At 40.7% G+C, this 26,175-nt stretch overlaps 2 protein-coding genes across 2 annotated transcripts; both read right to left on the bottom strand.

The window, feature by feature from the left end:
- Positions 1 to 6,393: 6,393 nt before the first annotated feature.
- Positions 6,394 to 10,795, bottom strand: LOC128614808 (serine protease 27-like). The gene is made up of 7 exons (XM_053636426.1): positions 10,360 to 10,795; positions 10,013 to 10,033; positions 9,747 to 9,915; positions 9,381 to 9,649; positions 8,803 to 8,948; positions 8,146 to 8,321; positions 6,394 to 6,580 (listed from the first exon to the last, which is right to left on the bottom strand). Exons 1-7 carry the CDS (start codon positions 10,406 to 10,408, stop codon positions 6,574 to 6,576), a joined length of 837 nt encoding a protein of 278 aa, XP_053492401.1. The 5' UTR covers positions 10,409 to 10,795; the 3' UTR covers positions 6,394 to 6,573.
- Positions 10,796 to 21,914: 11,119 nt separating this feature from the next.
- Positions 21,915 to 24,834, bottom strand: LOC128614807 (serine protease 27-like). The gene is made up of 7 exons (XM_053636425.1): positions 24,674 to 24,834; positions 23,743 to 23,763; positions 23,450 to 23,618; positions 23,074 to 23,345; positions 22,591 to 22,736; positions 22,277 to 22,452; positions 21,915 to 22,162 (listed from the first exon to the last, which is right to left on the bottom strand). Exons 1-7 carry the CDS (start codon positions 24,720 to 24,722, stop codon positions 22,156 to 22,158), a joined length of 840 nt encoding a protein of 279 aa, XP_053492400.1. The 5' UTR covers positions 24,723 to 24,834; the 3' UTR covers positions 21,915 to 22,155.
- Positions 24,835 to 26,175: the final 1,341 nt, after the last annotated feature.

Genomic DNA, 26,175 nt, shown 5'->3' on the forward strand with positions numbered 1-26,175 from the left:
TATATAATTTATGTAGAATGCCTCATTTGACAGACAGTTTTCACACTAACATTTGGAAGTGCAACATTTTTTTTTTATTGTGACACAAAGGTTAATTAAACAAAAAAAAGCAGACATTTCTTGGTTGCACAGGTATTCACGCACATAGGGGGTAGAAACATCTTTGGCTTGTCACAGATTCTCAATCACACTGAGGTCTGGACTCTGACTGGGCAATTCTCACACATTGAAGCACTCCAGTGTTGCTTTGGCCGTGTGCTTAGGGTCAGTATCCTGTTGGAATGTGAAGCTCCAGACCATTCTCAAGTCACCTGCAGACTGGAACAGGTTATCCTCTAGGGTTGCCCTGTACTTTGCTTCATCTATCGTGTCCTTAATGCTGACCAATTTCCCAGGTCTTCCTGATGAAACATATGCAACAACATGATGCTACCACAACCATGCTTCAAGGCAGGGATGGTGTTCTCAAAGTTATGGTTTCTGCTAAACCTAGAACTTTGTGCCAAGGACAAAATTTTTAATTTTGCCCTCCTCACACCAGAGAAACCTTTCCCACATGTATCCAAAATGGCGTTTGGCAAGCCTACAGTTTATGACTTATTTTTCTCTCCTCACCACTTCTCCATAAAGCCGAGCTTTTTGGAGTGTCAAGGTTATGAGTTGTCCTGTGATCAGTTTCACCCATCTGAGCTGTGGATCTCTCCAACAACGCCTTCAGAGTTACCCTTGGCTTAGAGCATTAATGCTCTTCTAGCTGAATGAACACAAATCCCCACAGCCACACCCCAAAACTTAGTGGAAAGCTTTCCCAGAAGGGTGGAGCTTATTATAACAGGTGGAATAAATCTGGAATTCAACAAACACATTTGTCACACAGAACCATGACAGACCTGGTAGCTTTTTTCTTAATTTCCAGTGGGAAACCAAATAGTGTATATTTTATATTTGTGTGTCAACAAATCTGACTCAAGGTTTATAATGACATAATTAGTTGGCACAGATGTATTACAGCAAGCCACCATCCAAGTGATATAATAGCATGTCTCAATACCTACAGGAATGACATTTAACCAGTGGCATGACATTCCTATGTTTAGAGTTAATTATTACAGGAATAGAAAGGGTAAAACCTCTTACAGTAAAATGCTACAGAATAAACAACAACACATCATTTCGAGAAGTCACTACACGAAAAACAGCATTGCATAATCACATCTTACATAAAGGCATAGCGGAAAAAAACTTAATAACACAGCTCACAAAAATCATGCAAGAAAAACAGCACTTGCTTGCATTTTGGTTTATGAAATTTATAATACATTTCCCACTAGTACCTGTTTTCATTTTTAGTACCTGTGCTAGTCTGTTATATTTTCAAATACACAAGTGTGTGTGTGTGTGTGTGTTTTAATAGTACTATGGTCTTTGACAAATGGTCCTGGTGCAATCATTTTCTCTTCACAGTCTTTTAAACATGCCTTAAGAAAACACGCAGAGAAACGCTTACCCTGTCAGTACATGAAGCATATTTATGGTCAATGTAGATATTTATGGTTACCAAAGTGATATATACATATACAGTTCATGCACAGTGTATTAAATAGAAATACTCAGTGAACTTTCAGTGAAAGCCCTCGATGGGAGAGGGGTTCAGGATGTACATGGAATACATCACACATGGAGCACAGGGTGTGTGATTGGTTTTAGTAGAAAGGTGTTATAAGTGGGAGCAGTTATATATGAAGGTGTTAATCCAGGTGGGGACCTCTTACTCTTATTGAGTACTCTTGCATTTCTAAGAAGAAAAAAATAACGCTTTTTATTCATTATGTTTTTATTTAAACCTTCAAAGTACTCATTACAAAAAGGTCTCTTCTTCTCTGATCCAGCTAATCACTGTATGCTATACGTCAGTTGCATTTTATTTACATTTCAGTTTAAAGCATTCAGTGGTGTTCGTCAATGTAAAAAAAACAACAACAATTGTGTCTATTTGTCATCTGTTGAGACCGTCTCATGCTACACAGTGTGGTTAGTACTACAGCATATATGAATAATCCTCCAGCCAGACTGCAGTGTGGAAGTTGAGGATGAGCGCCCTCGGCCCTACCTCAGCAAAGTGTTTCAATAAGCTGGAGTAATTAAACTTAAAATTGGAGTAATGAACTCCAAGTTGAAAAGGCATGTTGAGTTAAGATTCTCTAATTTGCTAAGATAAATTTAACTTAAGCCTCAGCCAGATTCCTTTGCTAATGCCAGATTAGACTAGTATTGATTCCAATAGCCAATGTAATTGGCTAGGCATCCATTTATCCATTTTCTGTATGTCGCTTGTTCTACACAGGGTCACAGGAATCCTGGAGCCTTTTCCAGGGTGTCGGGGCATGAGGTGGGGAACACCCTGGATGAGGTGCCAACCCATTGCAGGGCACAATCACACACAATGTATTTAAGTTTTGTTGTAATTATGATGAATGTTTGAAATCTTGTATGTTACTACATGTAATCCAGCCTACATACTGTAATCATCTTACTTTAATTACTTATAATGAACCTCTTGTTTGCTGAGTCATCTCATGTATGACCTAATCGTCAACAGCAGATTCTTGTCTAGAGCTTGAAATATTGACACAGTGACACACACACACACACACACACACACACACATTCACATACTATAATGCATGTCTTTGGACGGGGGAGGAAATTGGAGTACCCAGAGGAAACCCCCAAAGTACGGGGAGAATATGCGAACTCTGCACACACAGGGCACAGGCGGGAATCGAACCCCCAACTCTGGCAGATGGGGTTTGGAAGTGGTTCCAAAAGTCTCCAATGTTCCAAAGGTTTCTGATGCAAAGAATAAACAAATATACAGTATACTGGTTTATATTTGGTTTTGTGAACTTTCCTCTCTGAACACAACTTTTTTGAATGATTTGTCTCAGCAAAGATATGGCTGATCCATAGCTCTGGTTTTATGGTTATAATCATACATATACCTATCAATAAGTCAGTAAAAAAACAAAACTATATATATATATATATATATATATATATATATATATATATATATATATATATATATATATGTCAACATTTCAAGCTCTAGAAAAAGAATCTGCTTTTGACGATTAGATAATACATGAGATGACTCAGCAATCAAGAGGCTCATTATAAGTAATTAAAGTAAGTCGATTACAGTATGTAGGCTGGTGTACATGTAGTAACATACAAGATTTCAAATATTCATCATAATTTCAACAAAACTTAAATACAATGGCTAAATATTAAATGTATTAACCCACTGAAGACCTGGGAACAACAACTTCTCTCCAGGAGCCTGTACCATGAAGGCAGTTGAACAAACTCAGGGTTACGGGATTAGTTTCGAGTTGACCAAACCAAACCAATCCAATCGGGCTTTATTGGTACCATGACGCTGGTTATCAACTTTCTCTGCCAACTCAGGTTTTGATCCTTAAGCTATGATTAGTCCACGAGCAAGTTCAACATGGGGAAAAAAACAGGTGTGCATACATCAGGTTGAAAAGCAAGTAATTATTTTGGAATTTAAACCTACACTAACCGCAGACAGCAACACCGATGAGGCTGCCAAAGCTCAGGAACGTTGCTGATTGTGTACATGCGTAAGTTTACTTTTAAAGGCTTACAATGAGAATAAATGGATTGAAACTTATAACCCCAACATCTTTCATGTAATTTCATTTAATATAAATGTAAATTGTTTTAATTAAATGTTCCTCTCCAAAGTGCTCTTCTGACAGTTTGCATTGGGGAGTTGAATTAGATGCGTCACTTATATATCCCTTTGCTCACAGCTGATTGGGTTTGAGTTCTCTTACCCATAACATAACCCGCCCTGGAGCAGGTTAGCCATGGAGCGTAAGTTACTATGGCGATGAACACCGGCAAAAGCCGAGCCACTTTCATGGTACATAATACCCAGGGTTGGCACAAACTAAACTGAAACATACCTGGCTAGACACCTAAACCAGCTTCATTGTACAGGCCCCAGGTTCTAGACCATTTAGTGCTTTATAGGTCAATCTTAAATTTGATTTGGAGCCAATGCAGTGTGCATAAGATCGGGGTGATGTGGTCGTATCTCCTGGTTCTAGTTAGGACTCTAGCAGCTGCATTCTGGACTAACTGGAGTTTGTTTATGTTTCTACTGGAACATCCAGACAGTAAGGCATTACAGTAATCCAACCTAGAGGTGACAAAAGCACACAGTAAAATCCCTAGTGTTGAATTAACACCCAGAGTGTTTATTTGAGTCCAGTGGACTTATATAAACACTGTAGGGTATGAATTCAACACTGTGGGTGTTAAATCAACACTGGTGATTTTGCAGTGCATGAACTAATATTTCTGCATCATGTAGTGACAATATATTTCTTATCTGAGCAACATTTCAGAGATGAAAGAAGACTATCCTAGTAATATTATCTATATGAGCATCAAATGATAGACTGGAGTCAATAATCACTCCAAGGTCTTTTACTGCTGCACATGATGAAACAGAAAGAACATCCAGAGTTACTGTGAGATCAGAAAGATTACTTCTAGCTACACGTGGTCCTAATACAAGTTCTTCTGTCTTATCAGAATTAAGTAAGAGGAAGTTAATAAGCATCCAACGTCTAATGTCCTTTACACATTCCTCAACTTTACTAAGCTGCTGTCTGTCGTCTGGCTTTGTTGAAACATACAGCTGTGTATCATCAGCATAACAGTGGAAGCTAATTCCATGTTTATGAATAATTCTACCCAGAGGTAGTGTAACGGGTATGGAAAATACTCCATAAATTTAATGTGTAGAATTACACAAAAAGCATGTGTACCTGGTGTGACTGTCTGTTTGTCTGAGTATTTTTCCTTTTAATTGTCATGATGTCATTGGTTTGTGTAATTTCCTGTTTTGGCTTCTCCTCTTCCCTTTCGTGTTATGGTTGAATGGGAGAGGTAGGTTTAATTTTGAGTTTTCAGTAATCTTGTTTCATCTTTATTTAAATCATCATTTATATACTTGTATACCCATTTTAGTTTGTGTGTATAGTGTTATTTTATTTATCTGTGTGATTATTTTTGTTGTTTTACCCTTTTTTGAGTGATTTTTTTGTATTTTGTTTCAACATGTGCCCTTTTGTGTTATGGTTGAATGGGAGAGAGAGAAGAGAGAATAAACAGAGTCGACCCAGTTGCCGTCCGCCTACGTTTTTTTCTGGATCAAATAAAACACACAACGCAGACTACAACCAGTTAAAGTAGCATATATAAAGAAAAAAGCAGTGGGCCTAAAACAGGGCCTTGTGGAACACCAAACCTTAAAAAGTAGATAAAGAGAACCCAATTAAACAAATGAGACAAAAATATTATACTTGGTTATTTATTTATTGAGGAAAATGATCCAATATGACATATCTGTGAGCGGCAAAAGTATGTGAACCTCTAGGATTAGCAGGATTAGCTTTTGACTCCACCAATCCACAGTCAGACAGATTGCCATCAATGATGAAACAATGAATTGTGAAGTATACCAGCAATTTCTAAAGGAAAATGTCAGGACATCTGTCCATGAACTGAATCTGAAGAGAAAGTGGTTCATGCAGCAAGACAACGAGTCTAAACACACGAGTCGTTCTACGAAAGAACGGTTAAAGAAGAATAAAGTTAATGTTTTGGAACGTCCAAGTCAAAGTCCTGACCTTAATGCAATAGAAATGTTGTGGAAGAACCTGAAGCAAGCAGTTCATGTGAGGAAACCCACCAACATCCCAGAGGTGAAGCTGTTCTGTACTGAGGAACAGGCTAAAATATCTCTGATTTAGAGATATCTCTGATATCTCTAAATCTGATGATGTTTTGGGTTACATTTATGCAGAAATATAGAAAATTCTAAAGGGTTCACAAACTTTCAAGCACCACTGTACATCTACAAAATGATAACGATTAGTCAAATAAGACTTGAGCCAGGAGAGGGCTGTTTTCTTAACTCCAGAAAGATTTCCTAGTCTATCAAGGAGGACAGTATGATCAATGATTTAAAATGCTGCACTAAGGTCAAGCAACACATGCAAAGAGTCACAGACCCTGATCTGACTGTGGGGTCAAATGACGTGCTGTAGCTTTATTATTGCTGATTATGTGCAGTAGCTGTATGAATATTCGAATGTTTATGTTGTATAGAAAGTTTTCTATATTTAATCAACATGAAATAATAACTCACCAGCCAAGAGGTTTATGTAGGTAATTAGTATTTAATTATGTAGTTAATTAAAGTGATTACATTATAAACTATCAGCTGTACATGTAGTATCATACAAGATGATTATCACAACATTCATCATTATTACAACAAAGCTTAAATACAATGGTTGTATATATAGAGGATTTATTAGAATAATCTCAGTAAAAAAAAATATATAAATATAGACCTGTATTGAAAAACATATAGACATCCTGTGTAAAATAATAAATGCTGCTGTTAAATTAAAATGCGTTAATTCTGCCGGATCCATCAGTACCGCCACCGATCGTCCCACTGTGTTAGTACCTGGGAAGACACAAGAACACATTATGACCAAGTCAATGACTCGTGGCCTGAGATTGTTTATATATATATATATATATATATATATATATATATATATATATATATATATATATATATATATATATATATGTGTGTGTGTGTGTGTATATTTGCTGTGCCCTCCACTAATATTGGCACACTTGATAAATATGAACAAAGAAGGCTATGAAGAATTGTCCTTGTTGTTTAACCTTTGAGCTTTTGTTAAAAAAAAATCACAAAAATGCTTTGCTGTCATGGATCTCAAACAATTGCAAACAAAATACAGGTTTATAAAAAAAATCTTCATTAAATGTAGGTGTGCAACAGTTACTGGCACCTCTATCAAAAATATATTTGAAGTATATTCCCATTGACATTTTACATTTTCTTGAGTACACTTGGGTCACTAGGAACAGGAGATTGTTCAACCATGACTTCCTGTTTCACAGGGGTATAAATATGAGGTAACACACAGGCCAAATTCCCTTAGTCATTCATAACAATGGGTAAGAGTGAGGAATGTAGCTGTGATGTGCGGCAAAAGGTTGTTGAGCTTCACACAATGGGATGTGTCTATAAGAAAATAGCACAAGCATTGAAAATGCCCATTTCCACCATCAGGGCAATAATTAAGAAGTTCCAGTCAACTGGAAATGTTATTACATTTACATTTATTCATTTAGCAGACGCTTTTATCCAAAGCGACTTACAAATGAGAAAATACAGTGAATGAACCTGGAATTGGACGTGTGTCTATATCGTCTCAACACACTGTGAAGAGGACGGTTCGAGTGGATAAAAAATCTCCAAGGATCACAGCTGGAGAATTGCAGATGTTAGTTGCGTCTTGGGGTCAGAAAGTCTCCAAAACTACAATCCGAAGTCACCTACATCACCACAAGTTGTTTGGAAGGGTTTCAAGAAAAAAAATCCCTCTTCTCTCATCCAAAAACAAACTCGAGCGTCTTCAGTTTGCCAGACACTACTGGAACTTCAAATGGGATCGGGTTCTTTGGTCAGATGAAACCAAAATACAGCTTTTTGGTAATAAACACCAGAGGTGGTTTTGGTGCACACAGAGAGGTAGCCATATGGAAAAGTACCTCTCATATGGTGGTGCCAAACCTATGGGGTGAACTGAAGAGGAGAGTCCACCAGCGTGGACCTCGAAATGTGAAGGATCTGGAGAGGTTCTGTATGGAGGAACGGTCTTAGATCCCTCGCCATGTATTCTCCAACCTCATCAGGCGTTATAGGAGAAGACTCAGAGCTGTTATCTTGGCAAAGGGAGGTAGCACAAAGTATTGACTAAAAGGGGGCCAATAACTGTTGCACACCTATATTTAACAAAGATTCTTTTGATAAACCTGTGTTTTGTTTGCAATTGTTATCCATGAGAGCAGAGTATTTTTGTGAATTTTTGTAACAAAAAATCAATAGGTTAAACAATAAAGATAATTTTTCACAGCCTTCTTTGCTCATATTTACCAAGGGTGCCAATATTAGTGGAGGGCACTGTATATGTTCATAAAAAAATGTCTTACGTGACAAAGCCAGGCAAGTTTTGGTTGACAACGCTGGATATCCAGGTCTGGTACTGGGACACCAGAGTATACACACCAGGTGAGTAGGGCTGAGCACAGCCATTACCCCAGCTAGTGATACCAGCCTGAATCCAGACGGCACCCTGCTTAGTCACAAGAGGACCTCCAGAATCCCCCTTTTAAAAGAGAAATAACTTTTGTTGTTTTTTATTGTTAAGTACCATACACAATTCTATTATGTGTTCACACTACAAGGATGAGCTAGGTTGTATTATTAAGATCCATCCACCCATTTTCTGTACTGCTTATCCTTACTGGGTTGGAGCCTATCCCTGGGGGCATGGGGCACAAGGTGGGGGACACCCTGGAATAGGTGCTAATCCACTGCAGGACACAATCACACACACATTCACACACTACAGACACTTTTGGACATGCCAATTAGCCTGCAATGCTAATCTTTCGACTGGGGGAGGAAACCGGAGTACCCGGAGGAAACCCCCAAAGCACGGGGAGAACATGCAAACTCCACACACACAGGGCCACGGTGGGAATCTAACCCTCAACCCTGGAGGTGTGAAGCAAATGCGCTAACCACTAGGCCACCGTGCGCCTGTATAATTCAGATATTTGTTCATATCGTATATATCTATGTACCTGACAAGTGTCGGTGCCTCCATGGATATAACCAGCACACATCATGTTTGTGGTAATGGATCCATATCCCAGTAGAAAATTACAAAGATTTGTACTGAAAGTTGGCACCATTGCCTCCTGCAGCACACCAGGAGATGGCAGTCGCACTACAAACAAACACAAACAAATACAAACATATATTAAAAAAGCAATAAATGATAGCCCAGATTGTCTGCCAGAACCCACCTATGCACCCATTTGCTCTGCTTTCGGGTTTCAGGTTCATCAACAACTATTCACAATCCTTAAAATCAGCCTCAGTAAGGTACAGAGTTGCCAGATAGAGGAATTTCGGGCAGCTTGTTCTAGAGTAGTTGTAGCCACCCCAGGCACTTTCAGAATCCTTACACAATTTCCTGTCGTTCGTGTCACTGATCAGCAACCAAACCCTGAACACCTCTACTACTACTGAAACACTTGCGTGATGATGCAAATGAAAAAACCTCTTCAGTTGAAATTTACTTAATAAGCACAATATTAGTTTGCTTACATTTGCAAAGAAACCTAAGTTTGTTCGTGCCTGTGTATATATAATTTACCTCCAGAGGCAATGCTTCCCCAGCCTGAGATCCAGCAATTGGTGCCATCTGGAAAACGGCTGCCTTGACCTGCCAGGCACACTGGTCTGATGTAGTTTGTGAAGATAACAGAGGAGTTCAGACGTAGAAGAGCGATGTCATTGTTTTGGGTTGCAGTGTTGTAGCTGGGGTGAAGGATCACCTGTGTAACACCTCTTGCAATTTGATTGGGATTAGAGCCATTTAGAGTATGTTTCCCCAAATACACAGTCAGGCCAGAAGTCATATTGCTGAAGGGGTAAAGAAATTAATAAAAGTGTTAAGTCATTTGTTCAGTTACCTCCAGTGTCAGTACAGTGTGAGTGTAGAAATGTGTGTGAATTTAACCTGGAGAAACAGTGGGCTGCTGTCAGAACCCAGTCTTTGTTGATGAGCGATCCTCCGCAGAAATGGCCCCCGTAAACAGGGCTCTGTAAACTAACCTGCCATGGCCACACCCCATCTGAGGCATTCTGTCCACCCACAATACGCGTGTTAAAAGGTGCACTACCACATTCTGAAAAAGAGATTTACATCAGATACAATCCATTGTCATGAACAGAGGAAACTAAATGCAAACAGTGGAAGTGATTAAGATTAAGAAAAATACCTACCATTGAGCTGGGAAAGGGAACCTGAAATGAGAAAAAGAATATGTGTCACAAAATGTGGTGTTGACTCTGTTGTAATAGAATATATGGTTTGTATTCAGAGTTCAATTATTTACATATTTATGCCAAAAGTCCTATTAAGAAGTTACATCAGAACTGTGTATGCAGGATCGAATTAGCCTAAAACAGTGGCCACATTTGCAGTGATTAATGTGATAATTACAACTATGACTATTCATGCAGCAATGTTTTTCTTTTGAACAGTTTTGTGTTCAATTTCCATCACAGGAAATGTAAAAATAATTATAAAAACATTTATCAGCTAAGAGTGATAATTGCAAATGCCTTACCTTTTAAGTACAGGACCAGGGCCACGACCACACACTGATATCTCAGCATATTTGCATTCAGCGCTCTGTCTCTGTCTCTGTAAGTCAGCAAGTACCCTTGTCCTCTCTCAGCACTCTCTTATATCTACCCAGTATTGCCACGACTAACAGTGTTACTGGTTAAACCTGTTCCATCAATTAACCAATTACACATCCAGTTCAAATAAATAGTTTGAATTCCATAAATCTGAGAGTGGAGAGTGACACTTGGCAGCAGGTCAATACATACCATACCTTACTAAATCCTTATTACCACCAACAGGGCATAGTCCTTTGCCAGGATCTCTATGAAGGTGGGGCCACATTGAAACCTGTCATCGTTCAGGAAGTGTATTTTTAACATCTTAATCTTGATTTCCCGCTCGTCATGATAATTGCACATCAAGTATGTAGACTATATATAGTTTGACTAACGCAAAAAAATTGGTAAAAATGTAAAAGGAAGACAATCCACTGATATATTGTTATATTAGAAAATATAAAAGTTTAGACATAAATGAATGTCCAGAGAGGACAAGAGCACCTGGTGAGTGCTAATATATGGAGATTTCAAGGTGTGGTCATGGCCCTGATCTTATATTTAAAAGGTAAACCATTTGCAGTTATCAGTCTTAGCTGATGAATGTCTTTATAAATACCAGTTTTAATAATAATGACTATAAATGGTCTGCACTTATATAGCGCTTGGTTTTTTTTTAACCTTAGTGGTTCTACAATGCGCTTTACACTGTGTTTCATTCACCCATTCACACACACACTCACACACCAATGGTAGCAGAGCTGCCATGCAAGGCGCTAACTTGCCATCGGGAGCAACTTGGGGTTCAGTGTCTTGCCCAAGGACACTTCGGCATGTGAAGTCACGTGGGCCGGGAATCGAACCTCCAACAATACAATTAGTGGACAACCCGCTCTACTACCTGAGCCCCAGCCACCCCACATTATAATAGGAAATAGAGCACAGACCTGTTCGAGAGAAAAAGATACTTTTTTGCAGTTTAAGCTACTAGGAAGTTTTGTTTGATGATATAAAGAATATGAAATCAGTGTGTAAGATTTTTCCAGCAAGACTATGTCAGCTGGCAGAGCTGCGGTCAATGCTTTTCTTTAAAATAAACAAATCCAAACAAATCCAAAACACAATCTTAATCACAGAATCCAAAGTCAGGCAGTGGGTCGGGCAATGTACAAACAGGTATTCATAGGATAAGATAATAATCGCGAAACATGAAAAGAATCGAGGAAATAGAAAAGATAGTAAATATGAAAAAAAATAAACATAACAGAAACACCAATCATGAAACAAACGCTTGGAATGTCAGATGAGAAACAGAGCTGAATGAATACTTCACAAAGAGTCTGTGATATGAGCATGCTTATGTAGTGTTTTGGTGATTGAGTCCAGGTGAATGGTACCAGTAATAAGGTGAACCTGAGCGTGTGAACTGGGAGTTGGTGTCCACAGCACCAAGAAATATGGAAGGAAGGGTCACATATTGGTGTAATAATCTAGTCAGTAAGAGGAACTTGAATGTCTGAAGAAACAGACATGCCACATTCATTTGGTTATTCCTCAGCACTCCTGAAGCAGACTCCTGCGAAACCACACCCCCACCTGCCACAAATCGATTACCATTTTATCTGTTTTGAGGTATGTTTCAATTATAGTATATATATATATAATTTTCTAAAAACCAGCGGTGCTATAGCATTACATTGTACTTAATTCAACAACATTAGGTGTAGAACTTTTCCTGTTATAGTTCAGGAAGTAATAGATTTAAAATCCCTGCTTTTGTCATCTAAGTGGAGTTATGACTTTAATTTCATATCAAGTACGTAGACTGTAAATGCTATAATCATTTCCGTAAGGCAAGGGGGATTTCTAAAAGTAAGGTAGGACATTCCAGTGACACTGAGTATTATACCACTAATTGTGTGAATATCCCTCTGCTTTAGGCACCTTGCAGATGGCTGGTCTCATGGGTTTTGAATGTTGGTATGAACCATACAGGTGTATGCAAAAGTTTAGGCACACCTTTCCAAATGACATATTTTGTTGCTTATATATTTTCAAGTGAAAAGAAGGTACTGTTAATGCATAGATTCTTATATTTGATTAACTTAAAAAATAGAAAACAATACTAATTGTGGCATGTGCAAGTTTGGACACAGAGCTCGCAGGACTTAAAGTCTCAGAACTCAAGCCAATTGACTCAACTGGGAAGGTCAAGAGTTGTCATTAGGAATAATAGATCCAGTGCATAATAAATTCTCTGACCCTTCAAACACTGCAGCAGTCCCTGCTGTCATCCCTGCTGTGAAACGGAATAGTGCATTATAAGCTGTAACTATTGTGGTGGAAGGTTTTTGCTCTGAAGATCCAGTCGGATCACCACTGCAGAATGGCTCCAGGATACCGGCCAAGAGAGGGAGGGAGAGAGAGAGAGAGGGAGGGGGAGAGAGAGAGCGCACGAGAGAGACAGAGAGAGAGAGAGGGGGAGAGAGAGAGAGAGCGAGAGAGCGAGAAGGATAGAGAGAGAGAGAGAGAGAGAGAGAGAGAGAGAGCGAGAGTGTAGCTGTCCTCTAAAGTTCTGCATCTGGAACTTCCAGCTGAGACACTTTCACATACACATGTCTGGCCTTTCAACATTCAATATCTGTTGTTATACTGTAGGACCCCTGTCCATTCAGTAATGCCGCCACTTGCTCTCAGGACTGAAGATTAAAAAAAAATGCAGTAACTTTACTTCAAAAAGTAAATGATGACAGGGTTGAAATCTTTCCAAGAGCAATACTTTGCTTACTATATATAATACTTAACTTTGTTCCTTTACTTTATTTACTCTGTGTGCACTTGACCTAAATTTCTGTCTAGCAGATTATCACATACCATTTCTGTAGACTGGAAGTTACAATTATAGACTTTCCAGCTACGGACCAGCATGAGATTTGGGGTATGACTGGGTACAAGTCAAGTTCAACACAAGACAGTATAGTAACTACTAAAACAGGACAATAGGCACAATAAGTGACAGTGTAGCGACAACCAGTACACAGTTCTAGTGTGGAAGTGTCCGATATAATAAGTAATACAAAAGAGTAACAATATAATTTAAAAAATGCTGGGATTGTAAACATAGCATGCTATGACAGCAAAAACATGGAATATAGTAGAATGTGCAAATATTGCAATGGCAGTGGGATGGTGTTCAGTTCAGAGAGTGTGTGTGTGTGTGTGTGCGCGTGTGTGTTTGTGTGTGTGTGTGTGTGTGTGTGTGTGTGTGCTTGTCAGTCCAGTCTCTGAGTATTGAAGAGTCTGATCTCTTGGAGGAAGCCACAAGTCTGACCGTTAGGGCACGAATGCTTCTTTTCAGACAGCAGGAGGGTGAAGAGTTTGTGTGAAGGGTGTGTGAGGGGTGTGTATGGTGTGTGTGAGGGATGTGTGAGGGGTGTGTGAAGGATGTGTATGGTGTGTGTGTGAGGGATGTGTGTATGGTGTGTATGGTGTGTGTGAGGGATGTGTGAGGGGTGTGTATGGTGTGTGTGAGGGGTGTGTGAGGGATGTGTGAGGGGTGTGTGAGGGATGTGTGTATGGTGTGTATGGTGTGTGTGAGGGATGTGTGAGGGGTGTGTATGGTGTGTGTGAGGGATGTGTGAGGGGTGTGTATGGTGTGTGTGAGGGGTGTGTGAGGGATGTGTGGGGGTGTGTGAGGGATGTGTGTATGGTGTGTATAGTGTGTGTGAGGGATGTGTGAGGGGTGTGTATGGTGTGCGTGAGGGATGTGTGAGGGGTGTGTATGGTGTGTGAGGGATGCGTGAGGGGTGTGTATGGTGTGTGTGAGGGATGTGTGTATGGTGTGTATGGTGTGTGTGAGGGATGTGTGAGGGGTGTGTATGGTGTGTGTGAGGGATGTGTGAGGGGTGTGTATGGTGTGTGTGAGGGATGTGTGTATGGTGTGTATGGTGTGTGTGAGGGATGTGTGAGGGGTGTGTATGGTGTGTGTGAGGGATGTGTGAGGGGTGTGTATGGTGTGTGTGAGGGGTGTGTGAGGGATGTGTGAGGGGTGTGTGAGGGATTTGTGTATGGTGTGTATGGTGTGTGTGAGGGGTGTGTGAGGGGTGTGTGAGGGATGTGTGAGGGGTGTGTGAGGGGTGTGTGAGGGATGTGTATGGTGTGTGTGGGATGTGTGAGGGTTGTGTGAGGGATGTGTGAGGGGTGTGTGATGGGTGTGTGAGGGGTGTGTGGGGTCATCCACAATGCTGGTGGCTTTGCAGATGCAGCATGTGGTGTAAATGGTAAATGGTCTGCACTTATACAGCACCTTTTAACTTTAGCTTTACACTGTTTCTCATTCACACGCCCCAATGACAGCAGAGCCGCCATGCAAGGCGCTGGCCTGCCATATATTGCCCAAGGCATGTGGAGTAGTGTGAAGATGGTGGAAGGACTGTGCTGAGGATGGCGGAGGGACTGTGCTGAGTCTGGCGGAGGGACTGTGATGAGTTTGGCGGAGGGACTGTGATGAGTTTGGTGGAAGGACTGTGCTGAGTATGGCGAAGGGACTGTGCTGAGTTTGGTGGAGGGACTGTGATGAGTTTGGCAGAGGGACTGTGCTGAGTTTGGTGTAAGGACTGTGTTGAGTTTGGTGTAGGGACTGTGATGAGTTTGGTGGAGGGACTGTGCTGAGTTTGGTGTAGGGACTGTGTTGAGTTTGGTGTAGGGACTGTGATGAGTTTGGCGGAGGGACTGTATTGAGTTTGGTATATGGACTGTGCTGAGTTTGGTGGAAGAAACTGTGATGAGTTTGACAGAGGGAGTGTGCTGAGTTTGGCGGAGGGACTGTGCTGAGTTTGGTGGAAGGACTGTGATGAGTTTGGTGGAAGGACTGTGATGAGTTTGGCGGAGGGACTATATTGAGTTTGGTGGATGGACTGTGCTGAGTTTGGTGGAAGAAACTGTGATGAGTTTGACAGAGGGAGTGTGCTGAGTTTGGCGGAGGGACTGTGCTGAGTTTGGTGGAAGGACTGTGATGAGTTTGGTGGAAGGACTGTGATGAGTTTGGCGGAGGGACTGTATTGAGTTTGGTGGATGGACTGTGCTGAGTTTGGAGGAGGGACTGTGATGAGTTTGGCGGAGGGACTGTGATGAGTTTGGCGGAGGGACTGTGCTGAGTTTGGTGGAAGGACTGTGATGAGTTTGGTGGAAAGACTGTGCTGAGTTTGGTGGAAGGAACTGTGATGAGTTCGACAGAGGGACTGTGCTGAGTTTGGTGGAGGGATTGTGCTGAGTTTGGTGGAAGGACTGTGCTGAGTTTGGTGGAAGGACTGTGATGAGTTTGGTGGAAGGACTGTGATGAGTTTGGCAGAGAGACTGTGCTGAGTTTGGTGGAAGGAACTGTGATGAGTTCGACAGAGGGACTGTGCTGAGTTTGGTGGAGGGATTGTGCTGAGTTTGGTGGAAGGACTGTGCTGAGTTTGGTGGAAGGACTGTGATGAGTTTGGTGGAAGGACTGTGATGAGTTTGGCAGAGAGACTGTGCTGAGTTTGGTGGAGGGATTGTGCTGAGTTTGGTGGAAGGACTGTGCTGAGTTTGGTGGAAGGACTGTGATGAGTTTGGTGGAAGGACTGTGATGAGTTTGGCAGAGAGACTGTGCTGAGTTTGGTGGAAGGAGCTTGAAAGCTCGAGTTATAACATTGAGAAATTTTTTATGGAGGTCAATGGGAATTTTTGGCCATTTTGGCCATCTGTACCGTGAATTCCATAATTCCGATCACTTTGAAAAGATACAGCAACTTGAGTCAGAACAGGCTGAAAGTCGGTGCTGACCTTGGTGCATGTAGTTTGAAAGCCCTAGGAGGAGATACAATTTCAATTTTGGGTCTCAGAAGAAGAAGAAGTATTTTATAAGGGAAAACAGTATGTTGGCTAAAACTTTTTCTCCTCCTTAGCATTCATGCTAACATTCACCCGCTATCACTGATTGATGACGTTCAATCCACACTTTTATCTCAAAATCTCTCTGTTATTTCTCTAATCAGTTTTGTTTGTTCTAAATCTATTTTCCTCTTCTTTTTCAGAATCGTCTAGTTGGAGCATCAGGAGCAGATTCACCAGCCTTTCAGAAACAGTGTAAAGTGCTTTGTAGAACCACTAAAGCTAAAAGGTGCTATATAAGTGTAATCTACCTGTGCAATTCATGTCTTTGACCAAATTGCTCTGAAATGAATATTGCCATTCTCTATTGAAAATATAATTCAAATTCAAAACACATTAGAAAATGTGAAATTAACTCACTCAGACCTTACCTTTTAGCGAGAAAATCAACCCCTTTTTTTTAGCAGAACCGTGGACTACAGTGGCAGGAAGCAGCAAGTCAAATTTGTTAATGTGCAGTACTTGTACTTTGGTGAGTGCCACTGCACTGGCCCCAGGATACAGCCCAGGACAGTGAGTGTGCCTGTGTATTAAATTCCTGCATCTGGAACTCCTGCATGCATCTATAACTCATTTACTTTACATTTATTCATTTAGCAGATGCTTTTATCCAAAGCGTCTTACAATTGAGAAAATACAAGCAAAGTGATATATCAAGCAGAGAACAATACAATTAGTGCTACCATACAAGATCCATTAATTGAGTTCCAGAAGAAGCAAAGTGCAAGAGTAATTTTTTTTTTATGGGTTGGTTAGGTGTTGACGGAACAGGTTTCTCCTTTAGTTGTTTTTTGAAGATAGTGACAGATTCTGCTGTCCGGATTTAGGCTGGAAGTTCATTCCACCAATGAGGAACAGTTAGTTCGAAGGTTCTTGAAAGGGACCTTGAGCCACACTGAGTAGGTACTACTAAGTGTCGGTCATTGATTGATGGCAGATTGCATGAGGGAACGTAAGCCTTCAGGGGAGAGTTGAGGTAGGAGGGTGGTGTTCCAGACAAGGTCTTGTAGGTGAGCATCAAGGCCTTGAATTTGATGTGGGCGGCTACAGGAAGCCAGTGGAGGGAGATGAAGAGGGATGTGACATGGGTTCTCTTCAGCTGGTTGAAGATGAGCATTTTGCATTCTGAATCATTTGAATGGGTTTGATGGAGGCCCGAGAGTAGTGAGTTGCAGTAGTCCAGTTTTGAAATAACAAGAGCCTGGACTAGTATCTGTATAGCCTGTACGGTGAGGTAGGGTCTGATTTTCTTGATGTTATACAGGATGAACCTACAGGACCGTGCAGTTGTTGAGATGTGGTCTGTAAAGGTCAAGCTGTCATTGAGAATCACCCCAAGGTTCCTGGCCATCCTGGTTGGCTTGAGTGTGGTTGAGCCGAGCTGTACAGTGAGGTTGTGATTGATTGCGGGACAGACTGGGATGACAAGAAGCTCAGATTTTACCAGGTTGAGCTTAAGATGGTGTTCCCTCATCCAGACCGAGATGTCTGACAGGCAAGCAGAGATACGTGCAGAGACAGATGGATCTTCAGGCTGGAAGGACAAATAGAGCTGGGTGTTGTCAGCATAGTAGTGCTATGAGAAGCCATGAGACTCAATCACCTGCCCCAGAGATGTAGTGTAGATAGAAAAGAGCAGTGGACCCAGAACTGACCCCTGTAGAATGCCAGTTGTGAGTTGCTGAGTTTCAGAAATACCTCCCCTCCACGATACCTTGAAGGATCTGTCTGAGAGATAGAATTCCACCCAGTGCAGAACCGTTCCGGTGACGCCCATGCTGGAGAAAGTTGACAGGAGGGTCTGATGGTTCACAGTGTCGAACGCAGCAGAGAGGTCGAGTAGGATGAGGACAGATGATCTAGAGGTCGCTCTTGCTAGTCGTAAAGCTTCAGTGATGGAAAGCAGAGCAGTCTCTGAGGAGTGATTGCTCTTGAAGCCAGACTGCTTGGTGTCTAGGAGGTTGTTCTGTTTTTGAAAATTGGAGAGTTGATTAAAAAAGGGTCTTTCAAGAGTTTTGGAAAGAAAAGGGAGGAGGGAAACAGGTCTGTAGTTGTCAACCGCAACAGGGTTAAGTGATGGTTTTTTATTTTTTATTTTAATTCATTTATTCATTTTCATACGATTCATTTTCATGTGATTCATTTACATGTGATTCATTTTCATGTGATTCATTTACTGATTTGCTTCTCTTTAAATCCAGTTTTAGACTGTGATATTACAAAGGTCTTTCCAGATTATTACTTGCCACACTGTATGAGATAACCCCAATAAAATTGCCTGAATTCTGTAATATAATTTGTTCACCATGTTAGGTTTAAATCCTCTAAAAACAGATTCGCAATCGGCTAACATTACTCCATTCCAGTTCACATCCTTCAAAGCATTGGCATGTTTTGTTTACTCTCACAATCCCCCAAACACACACACACCCAAAGTCTCCATAAAAAAAATGAGACAGCAGTGTTTCCCACAATAACCAAAAGTTGTCCACAATGTGAAAACAACTCGGAGAGTAAGCTGAACTCACCAACAAAATTACCAAGACAAAAAGTTCCGGTAAGAGAAAAAACCCCTACTGACTTCAAGTCTGATAAACAGTCTGCGCACAATAACAAATATGATGTCCTTAACTTTTAAAGACTTGTAACAAATAATATAACAGTGTAGGACGTAAAGCCAAGGAAAAAACACTGATACAATTAAATAAACAGAAACTCTAACCCAGTCAGAGGCTCAAAACAGAGAACCACATTAATACCGAAGTAGATTTAAGAGGAGTGAGTCCACAAAATCTAGGTGAAGTAATGCAACGACTATATCTTCAATAAAAATCCGAATTCTGTAGAGCTGGAAGGCAAAGTGCAAAAAATAAAAATAAAAGAAGAGCGGAAAAGACGAAGCTGTGTAGGTGATGCAGTTCACCCTGATATCAAGCATTTAACATAGTCTCCTGCTTCCTCCGCTGAAATATAGTCCTTCTGAACACGTTATATGTAATGCGAAGCCGAGCTGGGTGAAGTATTCCATAGCGAGCGCCCTCAATACAACGAAGTTGACGCCGAACCTCGTTAAATGCGGCTCGGGCCCGGGCTATCTTGGCTGTGTAGTCAGGGGAAACGGAAATGGTCAAACCCCTCACTTTAATCCGCTGGAGCTCTCTCGCATGGCATAAAATGTCAACACAGTCACTGTGATAGTGGAATCTGCACACAATAGCTCGTTGTCGTTCACCAGGTTTGGGCTTCGGCTGAAGGGTCCGGTGGGACCGGTCCAAAACCGGCTCCTTCTCCAGACTAAACGCCTCTTTTAACAAGGCCACTACAGCAGCAGTTGTACATATGTCAGCGCCCTCTGGAACTCCGACTATCCCAACGTTATTGCGCCGTGACCTCGACTCCAAATCCTCACATTTATTCTCTAATTGAGTAATGGTCGCAGTGAGAGACTCGATAGTAATCTTCATTTGAGCAATCTCATCGGTGCAACCGGAGAGAGCATGCTCCATTTCCACGACAGTACCTTTCAGTGTTGACATGTTAGCCTCGGTAGCAACTTTATCACTAGCCAGCTGTGTTTTCACGGCCTGCAGGTCAAACTGAACTGCAGACAGCGCAACCCTGAAAGTCTCCTGGAGCTCCTTTTCAAAAATATCGGCGATGTCCTTCCTCAGTAAAGCCAACAGCTCAAGCCTGAGTGTGGCGAAGTCAGGGTCACCACTCGGCGATGTGGATTCAGGGGAAGAAGGAGACTCGCTCGTGGCGCGCACACTTGGCCTCAGTCGAGTCTGAATGCTACCACGGGTTTTCATGTTCTTTCCAGACATTTCAACGTACCACAAAGTTAAAAGTGCAAACAAGGAAACGGAGCAGAATAAGTCAAAATCTATTGTATGACCGAAAAGCGCTAATTAATTACAATTTTAATCGAAATCAGCAGAGCCTCCAACTTCGCATCCTACTCCAATCTAACTCCGAATTCAAATTCAAAGTGATGGTTTTTTAAGCAGTGTGCCCATTCAAGAAACTCTCACACGCTTCTCTGGCCTTTCATGATTCCATATCATGTCATGGTGGTGTGTATAATCAAGTTGCCTACAGTACCATGTCTCACCCATTTTTTCCATGTCTCTTTCCTCAAGCCAGTTTTTCCAGGACCCTTCAGAAATGCCACCACTTGCTCTCATGATTGAAGGATCCCCATAAAATATAAAAGTACTAAAAGATTTAACCTATTTACAAAAATCAAGGAGCAGTTTGTTTTGTAAACCAATCAGGACAGGCTCAAAATCTTTCCAGGATCATTATTTACTTACTGTACATAACACTTAACTTCCTTCCTACCCTGGTATTTTCTGTGTGTGCACTCATGACCACCCTTCCGAATTTTGACGCCACCCTTCCAATCACCCTTCCATGGTATGTTGGCAAAGCTCTGATATTTTCTACTGATGCCAGTGGGTGGGCCTGAAACCACAATGATTTCTAAGTTTTTATACAACAGAGTTAGAAACTGGAATAAGTGGCATTACCCTGGTCCCCTGTTGAGAGCACCTCGCCACATCCCAGAGGCTATTGTTTGTCAAGTTACAAGCAAAATTTTCCGATGTTTTTCCACATTCCCTTGGTCACAATAAGCTCATAGAGACCAGAAATAGTTGTGCATAACCTTTTCTATCATTTGCCCAAACTTACTAAGCAAGTATTCCAGAAGGAGCCATGCTTGATATGTGATTGGTCCTGCTTTGTGATCCTTGTGCCCACAGCAGACAAGGCAGTCTGGTTCTGTGTGAACTTTAGAAAAGTGAATGTGGTCTCAAAATTTGAGGTGTGCTCACTGCCTCACACTGACAAACTGCTTGTGCCACTTTTACCTGGCACAGGATTTAACTATGGGAACCCTAGGCAGATCCCCAGCATCCCACAAAAAAAAAAACCCATTTCATTATGGTAATAGCAAATTGTCACTCTTACCCCAGCCACATACCAACATCTCATATACAGAATCCTTTGCCTTCCTAGTGCATATAGCAGTGTCTACCTAAATGATATATAATTATGTATAGCAATGATTGGCAGCTGCATGTACAGCAGTTGAGACTCACAGATGGGACTCATGGCAAACTCATAATTGTGGCATTAACTGACAGAGAAAAATATTTGTTGGAACTGGATGCTGAGGTAAGAAAATGTCCGGCTCTCTGTGCTAATTTCATAGTTAGTATTTGAGTTTGTTTTTGACATGGAAATAAAGTGTTTACTAAATGTATTGTGTTTCATTTGCATACTAAAACATCGAGTGCATTACCTAATGCATTAAAAGATTCACAACAACATTCATATCCATCGTTTCTTATCATCTTTATTGCCCCTTTCCTAGACTACCACTCAGTCTGAGCAGGGATGCTGCTGATCCGTATCTTTCAGGTTATGGTTATAGTTGGTTTGAAAGCAAATCTTTCTAGGATTGTTTCAATGTGTCAAGCTCTATAAATGTTTCTGCTCAAGCAAAATATACCTGTGCATGAATTGTTCACAATTAGGCAGATGAAAGGAAACTCAGCAACCAAGAGGCTCATGCAGGAAATTATTTAATTTTAGAAGTAGTTAATTATCTTGTGCACATGTAACACAAACATCATAATTACAAAAAACTCAAGTATAATGGTCATGTATATAAAACTTATACACAAATAAATATAGACATAAATACAGACATGTATAGTAAAATATGTAGATATCTCACGTAAAATAATACATTTAATAAAAAATGTTTTCATTTTGCCTAGTCCATCAGTACTGCCACCAGTCCTCCCTCTGTATTAGTACCTGACAAGACACAAGTACATATTATGACCAAGATTTACTGAATAGCTGCTAAAGCCAGTTAAAGACTCCTTGCCTGAGTTTGTTAAATATACTTATGAGCAGATGATGTCTTACGTGACAAAGCCAGGCAAGTTTTGGTTGACGACGCTGGATATCCAGGTCTGGTACTGGGACACCAGAGTATACACACCAGGTGAGAAGCGCTGAGCACAGCCCTTACCCCAGCTAGTGATACCAGCCTGAATCCAGACTGCACCCTGCTTAGTCACAAGAGGACCTCCAGAATCCCCCTTTTAAAAGAGAAATAACTTTTGTTGTTTTTGATTGTTAAGGGCCATACACAATTCATAATGTGTTAGTATGTGATAGTAGAAGATTGAGCTAGGTTGTATAATTCAGATATTTGTTCATATTGTATATCTATGTACCTGACAAGTGTCGGTGCCTCCTTGGATATAACCAGCACACATCATGTTTGTGGTAATGGATCCAAATCCCAGTAGAAAATCGCAAACTTTTGTATTAACAGTGGGCACCATTGCCTCCTGCAGCACACCAGGAGATGGCAGTTGCACTACAAACAAACACAAACAAATACAAACATATCTTTAAAAAGCAATAAATGATAGCCCAGATTGTCTGCCAGAACCCACCTATGCACCCATTTGCTCTGCTTTTTTTAGACCAACACCAGGTTTCAGGTTTATCAACAACTGTTCACAACCCTTAATCTCAGCCCGATAGAGGAATTTCGGGCAGCTTGTTCTAGAGTAGTTGTAGCCACCCCAAGCATTTTCAGAATCGCAAATTAAAAAACCTCTTCAGTTGAAATTTACTTAATAAGCACAATTAGTATGCTTACATTTGCAAAGAAACCTAAGTTTGTTCGTGCCTGTGTATATATAATTTACCTCCAGAGGCAATGCTTCCCCAGCCTGAGATCCAGCAATTGGTGCGATCTGGAAAACGACTGCCTTGACCTGCCAGGCACACTGGTCTGATGTAGTTTGTGAAGGTAACAGAGGAGTTCAGACGTAGAAGGGCGATGTCATTGTTTTGGGTTGCAGTGTTGTAATTGGGGTGAAGGATCAGCTGTGTAACACCTCTTGCAATTTGATTGGGATTAGAGCCATTTAGAGTATGTTTCCCCAAATACACAGTCAGGCCAGAAAGGATTTTTTTGCTGAAGGGATAAAAAAAGAAATACAAGTGTTTATTAGTTTCTTCAGTTACCTTTCTGAGTAGTGTCAGCACAGTGTTATGTGCAGAAATGTGTGTGAATTTAACCTGGAGAAACAGTGGGCTGCTGTCAGAACCCAGTCTTTGTTGATGAGCGATCCTCCGCAGAAATGGCCCCCGTAAACAGGGCTCTGTAAACTAACCTGCCATGGCCACACCCCATCTGAGGCATTCTGTCCACCCACAATACGCGTGTTAAAAGGTGCACTACCACATTCTGAAAAGAGATTTACATCAGATACAACCCCACTGCTTAATCAAATGTCATCAGAATCTGACTGAGCAGAACAGAGGACATTTAATGCCTCCAGAAAACAGTGGAAGTCATTAAGATTACCTACCATTGAGCTGGGAAAGGGAACCTGAAATGGAGAAAGAGTTGAGTTAAGCACACATAGTATGGATGTTATACCGAAATTGCACTTCAGAAGTTACACCAGAGCTGCACACCATTCTGACTTGGAATTTAAATCCAGTTTTCTTGCTGAGTACGAGCTTCAGTGAGGAGCAGCATTCAATCAATTCAATTCCATTCCATTTGATTTAAATAGCACTTTAAACAATGGACATTGTCAGAAAGTCGCTTTACAGAAATCTGAATAAAGATTATTGATTTAGATTTATCCCTAATGAGCAAGCCTGAGTCAACAGAGACAAGGACATGACATGGGAAGAAACTATGAGAGGAACCAGAACCCAGTGCCACTGACAGTTTTATGTAACCACAATATCTCTTTACTGAAATTGAGGTTTTTGGCTATAAAATTTAATTATCATCCTTTAATGTTCATGAAAAGCTTTTTTTATTATTAACATGGAGGACATTAGAGACACATCTTAATCAGACATATTATCTCAAGGACTATAACAGAGGAACGATCAGTCAGTGCATCTTTAAATTTATGTGCACATTTTTTTTTAGAGAAGTGTGCATCAAATTATTTAATTGCATAATCTTATTGCATTATTTTATTAATTCGATGTCTCAAAATACAAATTAAAAGGGTGATAATATAGCCTACAACCAGCACACATGTTATGATTTCATGATTTTGATTTAGTATCTTTTGGCTTCATTAAATTGTGTGTACAATCAATGGTCAGTGCATAATATAATCAAGTTCAACTCTAACTATTCATGCAGCATTGTTTTTCTCTTGAACAGTTTGGTGTTTAATTTCCCTTCGTAAAATATAAACATTTATATAGTATAAAAATGATATTAAAAGTAAATATAGAAACATTCATCAGTAATAACTGCAAAAGCCTTACCATTTAAATACAAGACCAGGGCCAGCACCACACACTGATATCTCAGCATCTTTGTATTTGGCTCTCTGTCTCTGTCAGCAGTTGTCCTTGTTCTCACTCAACATCTTATATATACCCAGTCTTCTCACAACTAACAATGTTAATGGTCTGACATCACTGTACTGTCCTCCTTTACTAGGGAAATAACATTTGTATAAATTACAGAATTTCCAGTCTACACTAATAGCATGCAATTATCTTTGTGACAAGAACTCTAAGTATGTGACAGAAGAAAACAAACAAGAACAACTAGTACTTCCTTAGCTATAACTATGAACTGGTATCCAGGGTGTAATCCAACATGCTTGGCTTATTGACTGTGCTTTTGGTAAGTACTTTCAAACTTTTCATATTTTATTATCTTATCACTTTTAATATTTTATTCTTCATGAGACCAAACAGTGATATTTCTGCAGCATCCTGCAGGGCTCCTGGAACTACAGGGTTAAGGAGAGGGACATGGATTGAGGGTGATCTATAGCATAGTTGATGCAGCTGGATTCTATTTATCTCCCTATTCGTGCATCGGTGAATCTTAAAAGTCTGACACAACGTGTACAGGAGTCTCAGGTGCAGGCCTTTTATGGACCACACTCACTCTCTTGTCCTGTTTTCTGGACCCTTCCTGCAGTGGTGATCAGCCTGGCACTTTAGTGTAAGGACCTCTCACCCAAGTAGATAGAACTTACAGTATGTTGTTGTACTCAAACTCATGACACAACACGTCTTTAAATAAACATATAAGAACTATGTTTGTTGGTCCAAGGTGTGGCTGTTGATGACACCTAACCTTTCCATCAGTGGGTGGGGGAGAGTCCAGACTCACAATGTGAATGTAAGCCTGCAATGGGAACCAATGCATTCCAGCAAACTGAATCAGATGAACGCAGAGGAACGCATTCAGGGCAGACCTGGAAGAGGTATCAGACAAGCTTTAGAGAAATGATTCACCAGATCCAGTATGGTACTGTTACCTTCTGATTCAAGGAAGTCCACTGAAAGGTGTTTCTAAGGCCTTTGGGGTGCTGGTAAGAGTTCTAGATTGCCATCATGTAGTTGTTTGGGAGTCTTGGCATGATCACAAACAGAACAAGACCTGATGCATTTCTGAACATCAGGATGTAGACTAGGCCTCCAATACTAATCTGACAGAGTATTAGAGTAAATAGATCTGACAATCATTTAAAGTAATGAACAAAATCTCACTATCATCACTCAAAATAGGATGGGTTCTCTTTTACGCTTGTTCCTTACAAGGTTTCTTCCTCATTCCGTCTCAGGGAGATTTTCATTGTTGACACAGGCTTGCTAAAAAGTGATGCATACAAAATTAATTCTTGCTTTTGCCACCTTGAAGGTGTACAAATATAGTGCCCTGCTGTCTGGAATTTCCCATAGGTTCATAAACAAGCCCCAGTTAGTTGAAAATGCAGCAGCCTTAATTTCAGAAACATTGCTTACAC

This window comes from Ictalurus furcatus, chromosome 11 (genome assembly GCF_023375685.1).
Source record: "Ictalurus furcatus strain D&B chromosome 11, Billie_1.0, whole genome shotgun sequence".
Taxonomy (NCBI): Eukaryota; Metazoa; Chordata; class Actinopteri; order Siluriformes; family Ictaluridae; genus Ictalurus; species Ictalurus furcatus.

Excerpts from the sequence above, each read along its gene's own strand:
- LOC128614808 (XM_053636426.1), bottom strand. The coding sequence starts at position 10,408 with ATGCTGAGATATCAGTGTGTGGTCGTGGCCCTGGTCCTGTACTTAAAA. Across the intron at positions 10,034-10,359 it reads CCTGGTCCTGTACTTAAAAG|GTTCCCTTTCCCAGCTCAAT; the intron begins GTAAGGCATTTG and ends TTCTCATTTCAG. Across the intron at positions 9,916-10,012 it reads TTCCCTTTCCCAGCTCAATG|AATGTGGTAGTGCACCTTTT; the intron begins GTAGGTATTTTT and ends TCTCTTTTTCAG.
- LOC128614807 (XM_053636425.1), bottom strand. The coding sequence starts at position 24,722 with ATGCTGAGATATCAGTGTGTGGTGCTGGCCCTGGTCTTGTATTTAAAT. Across the intron at positions 23,764-24,673 it reads CCTGGTCTTGTATTTAAATG|GTTCCCTTTCCCAGCTCAAT; the intron begins GTAAGGCTTTTG and ends TCTCCATTTCAG. Across the intron at positions 22,737-23,073 it reads GGGAAGCATTGCCTCTGGAG|TGCAACTGCCATCTCCTGGT; the intron begins GTAAATTATATA and ends GTTTGTTTGTAG.